The sequence below is a fragment of the Cicer arietinum genome, chromosome 3, assembly GCF_000331145.2.
Source record: "Cicer arietinum cultivar CDC Frontier isolate Library 1 chromosome 3, Cicar.CDCFrontier_v2.0, whole genome shotgun sequence".
Taxonomy (NCBI): Eukaryota; Viridiplantae; Streptophyta; class Magnoliopsida; order Fabales; family Fabaceae; genus Cicer; species Cicer arietinum.
Window position 1 is genome coordinate 52059967 of NC_021162.2, and position 6098 is coordinate 52066064.

General features: G+C 28.9%; 1 protein-coding gene across 1 annotated transcript; it reads left to right on the forward strand.

Moving 5' to 3' along the window:
• Window positions 1-403: 403 nt before the first annotated feature.
• On the forward strand, window positions 404-4363 carry LOC101490360 (E3 ubiquitin-protein ligase PRT1-like). The gene is made up of 7 exons (XM_004492246.3): window positions 404-573; window positions 1168-1196; window positions 1279-1458; window positions 1732-2061; window positions 2169-2369; window positions 3519-3613; window positions 3705-4363. The coding sequence occupies exons 1-7, from the start codon at window positions 488-490 to the stop codon at window positions 4017-4019; spliced, it is 1236 nt and encodes a 411-aa protein (XP_004492303.1). The 5' UTR covers window positions 404-487; the 3' UTR covers window positions 4020-4363.
• Window positions 4364-6098: the final 1735 nt, after the last annotated feature.

Sequence of the window (6098 nt, forward strand, 5' to 3'; positions counted from 1 at the left end):
AAATATGATTCAATTAATGATTTGCTAATTCAACAAAAAAAAATTGGTTTTTTTTATTCGTTTAAAGCACAAAAGTAGATAAATAAAAGATATTTATTTATAAATTCAATTTTACTTGTATTAAGAGATAGATAAAATAAATATTTTTGAGTTAATATAAAATTTGTATTACTAACAAATTAGAGGTAACCATTTTTTTAACGTGCAAGAAATATAAAATAACAGTCTTATAATTTATAAATTTAATTTATATACATTATAAATATAATTTTCTTTTAATTATCAATTAATTTCAACAATTATGTAGAGTTGATAATATAATGATTTTTTCAATTGAGAGTGCATGAAAATAAAAATAAAAATTTATATTAAAATGATAATATGATAAAATAATCTTATTCGGGAAACACAATCTTAATCACTTTTCAACAACTTTCTACGCGAACACAATCTTATTCTCTCTCTTCGTTCATCCAACATACAGAAAATGGAGAACACCGCATCCAAAAACCGAAACTTTGGAGACAATGAACATGAAGACGTCCCTGATTCCTTTTGTTGTTGCGTTTGTCTGTAAGTTTTTCTCACCTTGTTTCAATTGCATGCGTTTTTGCACCGCCACAGAGGAGAGAAAGAGAGGAAAACCCTTTGATATGCTATTTACCTAGGTTTAATTGTGTTCTAAAATTCTTATTCAAATACCTTTATTTTGCAAAAAAAATTAATTAATTTTTTCATGAGTTAAGTTGATTCGAACAATTCGATATTGTTTTTGTTTTATTTATTTATCTGAAGTTGGTATGTGTGCATTGAAATGTAAATGTTCATATCTTAAATTTCATTTGAATATCCAATTCATTGGAAAAAACCCATAATTGGTTTTATCAAGTTTAGGGTTAAAATTCATCAATTAATTTTTTGTTTTATTTGAATTGTAAACCCTAGAATGTGCTTCTTTGTTGCTGCGTGATATGGATTACACATTTTATGAATTTGGAAATTTTTATTCTAAAGTTAAATAATGAAGTTGATGTACCAACAAATTAAAAATGATGAAGTTGATTTTGGATCTGTTGGTTATTGTGTAATGTTAAGCTGGTTTTTGAGCTGCTTTATTTTCTTTATCAAATTGTACTTACTGATCATGACACTATTTTCATCATGCAGGGATCTATTATACAAGCCCATTGTGCTATGTAAGGCAATATTATTTTCCTGAAATAACCTAAACATGTTAGTAGTGCGATGATTTTTAGTATTTTTGCTTCATTTTTGCAGCTTGTGGCCACATATGCTGTTTTTGGTGTGTCTATAAATCAATGAATTGTCTGCGCGAGTCTCAATGTCCAATATGTAGGCATCAATATTATCACTTCCCAACAGTTTGCCAAACGCTTCATTTTTTGCTTCTTAAGATCTATTCAGTTGCGTACAATAGAAGGAGCAATCAAACTCTTGGTTTGTCTGTTTCTCTAACTCTGCATAATCATATTAAAATATATGCCTGTGATGTTCCACATACAATTACTTGTTGTAAAAGTATTTTATATTAGGTGATAATATTTCTGTTAAAGTAAGCTTTTGACAGAGGGGAGTTTGTATGCTATTTTTTGTTAGGATATTTAGGCATACAACAGATAATCTTGCAAGAAAATTCATTATAGAAGTAATTACTTTATCTATTTATTGGGCTTAGTTTAACACTTATTCTTCATTGATGTCTTGGTTCAGAGGAAGAGAAGAAGTCGGGCTTCTATTCCCCTCAATTTGATCCGGATACATGTGAATCACAAGCTAAATTTGGTCATTCATGTAGCCCTTCTTTCTCCTCTATGATAAATCTTGTGCCTAATTCCTGCAATGTGGGAACTTCTGAATGTACGGATCAACTAATGTCTATTGCCCATGAGGGAGAATCTGAAACCAATGTGACTCCAGTTGAAGGAAAAACATTGCCTCAGGATAAACTTAATATACAACAGAAAATATCAGTTGCAGATGTGATGTGTACAATGTGCAAACAACTGCTTTTTCATCCCGTAGTTCTTAATTGTGGTCATGGTACTCATGCATTTAAGTATACTTTCAATTATATCTTATCAAAACTATCATTATCAGAGCACTTAAGTTGACATTGTTTTTATTCTACTTTTCCTTGTTTTTGGTAGTATACTGTGAAACTTGTGTCTACAAGTTAGTTGATGATGAGATGCTTAGATGTCAAGTTTGTCAAAGTCCACATCCAAGAGAATTTCCGAAAGTGTGTTTGGAGTTTGATCAGTTTTTGGAGGAACAATTTCCTGAAGAATATGCACGGCGAAGGGATACTATTGATTTAAAGGATATCAAAGTCAAACCAGAGATTCCTTGTATGTATATTTGGCTACATAAGTCTTATATCTTGAAGCATACTTCTTTTTTTACTGAAATCATTAGAATTTGTGTGCATGTAATCCAACTTTCCTTCACGATATTAGGGGCCCGTTTGTTGAAGAGTTTTTTAAAAATAATTTTTTTAGTATTTTATTTTTTTGTTATAATATTTTTAAAAATAAAACTTCAAATGAAAAATTAGTTTAAATAGTTTATCTTAAAATATGATTTTAAGTATTTCATCTATTTTCTACAACTTTTTTTGAATAATGAAATTTCAAAAAATTATTAAAATGAAAAGCTATTTTGAGAAGCTCTTCATAAAAATCATTTTTGAAAGGTATCTTTAAAAAAAAGTGATTTTTATCATGTTAGTGTCATATTTGTATCAGACAATGATACTCCTAGAATACTTCTCAATATGTGTGCCAAGAGTACCTTGCTAACTGATTCTGACAGTTTCAGCAATCAGAACTTAACAAAATCAAATGACGAGGACCTGCCATCATGGCACCAATGATTCCCGAAATCTGATGGAAAGTATGTCACTGCCTGGGTTATGGGAAATGGTCATGGTATAATAACTAGATAACTTAACTAGTGTAATAATAGGTCTGTTTGTTACAATATAAGACACATAGATAAGTACAAACAAAACAACTCCTTCAAATAGTGTGGATCAATTTAAAATTTTATCTTATGCTTTCCATTTTGTAAATCAGTTGTAACATTTACATATTTAAAACAATCTTTAACATAGACATTCTAATTATTTCTAGTCTTTAATTTTAGGATGTTACATCATTTAGATTGGTCCACACTTCAAATATAAACTAATCCTAGGAAATAAACTAAAAAATAGTAAAATACAAAGCATATTAGACTCCTAACTAAAATTTAGAAAGCAGACAATTTATGAAATATGGGAAGCAGTTGAAACATATCTACGAATACGTACCCTAAAATATACTTGAGATGTTTTTGTGAATGTTCTAACATTCTCAAAACAAACACAGTACCCTACAATACATTTTTTGTTTTTCAAGTGGCTATTTATACACGCATTTTGATGTTTCTTTGCTAGTGATTTTATATCTTTTGGTATTGTTCTAGTTACCATGTATCTTCTTCTTCTTGTTTCTCAGGTTCATTGGATAACGATAACAAAGAAGAAAGTAGAGAATGGTGGTCTGATCCTGACTCAAAAGTTCACATTGGAGTTGGTTGTGATTTTTGTGGGGTAAGATCTTAAATTCCTCATATCCTGCATTTTTGTTTAAAGTTTTTAGATTTACCTATATTGATCCTGTGTGTTGCTTTAATATTGACAGATGTTTCCTATCACTGGAGATAGATATAGATGCGTCGACTGCAAGGAGAAAATGGGTTTTGATCTTTGTGGGGATTGCTACGACACTCGCTCCAAACTTCCTGGCCGATTTAATCAACAACACACCTCAGATCACAGTTTCAAGCTTATAAAACCTGATGCTATCCGTAGGATTATCTTGAGTCTGGTCAGTGGAAGGTTAGGGGACAGTTCTATAGACAGCGAGTCTTTCAGAAACATAGAATTCGCAGCCGAAGCCTCTAGGTTGTTTGATGATGGAGAAGATAACCAAAATGACCCTGAAGCTACAAATTGAAATTTTGAACCCAAAAATAATGATGGTCTATTTACTAGTTTGTTCGGTTTTACTCAACCCATGAACAGAATATTATAGGAGAGAAGATATTGCCTTCAATTTTCAAGGGTTAAATGTTTTTGCTCTCTTTAATTTATACATGTTTATAAAATATTCAACAAACAATCACTTGGTGTACTTGGTTTTTTTATTGCTAGCGGTATACCTCCTTGGTATTAGATGGTTTGCCTATATGTGCTCAAATACACATTACCAAATTTCAAACTACAAGACCATGTACTATACCAATTGGAGTCACAAAGATGACAATATAATAAATTATAGAGTACACTTTTGACATGATATATATAATGATATATGATAGTTTTGACATGATATATATAATGATATATGATAGAAATGAACTATAGTCATTGAATAAATCATGAAAGCCAAAAATTAAAACAAAAAGTCCTGATTTTTTTTTAAGTGGTTATGTATCATTTAAATTACTTTCAATCAAAAATCATAATCTTTCTGTATGTTATCCATATGCTATCAAGCAACAAAACCCCTCAAGTAATTTCAAAAATAACTTGCTTGAATCATGAGTTATGATTTGCATATGAAATCTTTCAAATAAAATTCACACATGAGCGCAAAATAGGTTTATGAAAATATTGTTCTGTAAAGATAACTATTGTTTTAATTATTAGTGTATGATTCAGACATTAAGATTTCATTAACAATCATCATATAGGATGAATTATAGGGAAACAACGTCTTTGCATGAAATAGTACAGTATACGAATTAGATTATTTGGAGTAGTCATAAAATGTATCTATTTAGCTCTTATACAAAGATACAAATTATAGTATATTGTTCATCCAAAAGCATTGAACAAATGATGAGCACTGGATTAATAATTTAATGTTATATACGGTGATGAGATTTTCAATTTGTGATCCATGCACTTTCAAATGATTTAATTAATAGTTATTATTATTATTTCCGTAAAAATAGTTTTTATTATTATTATTTTTTACAAAAAGTTACTATTATTTATAAAATAAAAAGATTAATATAAGTTGTCACTACATAAATTACTACTAGGTAGTGTTACATGATTACACAATTAATTCAGCAATAGTATTGAAAGTGGATACTGGTTCAAATTTTTCAATGAAAATAATATTTTAAATTTACATATATACTAAAAAAAACAATTATTATAATTCATATTTGTTTTTGTAAATTATATATAGCGTATTGTTGTATTATTTGCAGTATTATTCACAACGAAAAACTATGTTGCTACAAAAATATTGTACTATTTCAAACAATATGTTATGTTGCTGTCAAGAGTTTGTAATATTATCAACAAGTTATATTGTTGCAAAAAATTTGTATTTGTTTGTAGCGACAATAATTGTTGTTGACATAAGTAATTTTTTATCGAAGATAATGATATTTTTGAAAAAAAATAAATCTTATTGTAACAAATTATATAAGATCAATGCCAGTAAATTGATTGTCGTTGAGAAAAAGTCGATGTAATATATCTTTTTAGTATGATTAACTTCAATTATCACTCTTTGTATAATTAATCAATATCATTGTGAATTAGCATTAATAATCATCATCAATAATATCAATATATATAACAAACAAACAAACATGTTATCACTTTTGTTATGCGTAGCTTAATTGATTAACTTAAGCATCTAACAATTATCATCTACTTAATCCATTATCTAGGTAATCCTTATTGATTGTCATTCCTTTAATCTACTATCTAATCAACTTAGTCGATTAAACACAACAGGTTCACATTACAATCATCAAAACATATAACATACACATCACACTACGCAAAAAATGGTATTTTACAGTGCTTTTTTTAAGCCATTTACAGCGCTTTTTCAAAAAAAAAACACTGTAGAATCCAGCGCTGTAAAATGATTGATAGAGCTAAGAAGGACCATAGGCCACCTATTACTAAAGTGTATGTGAGGCGCTAGCCTGACACTAAATGAAAATAACTAACTAGTGAATAATAGTTAGTTGGGAATAGAATAAATAGGAGGGAAAGAGAGGAA

Bases quoted from the DNA above. Each gene is read 5' to 3' on its own strand.
- LOC101490360 (XM_004492246.3), top strand. From the start codon at position 488: ATGGAGAACACCGCATCCAAAAACCGAAACTTTGGAGACAATGAACAT. The intron at 574-1,167 runs GTAAGTTTTTCT...TTCATCATGCAG, and splicing joins TTTTGTTGTTGCGTTTGTCT to GGATCTATTATACAAGCCCA. The intron at 3,614-3,704 runs GTAAGATCTTAA...TAATATTGACAG, and splicing joins TTGGTTGTGATTTTTGTGGG to ATGTTTCCTATCACTGGAGA.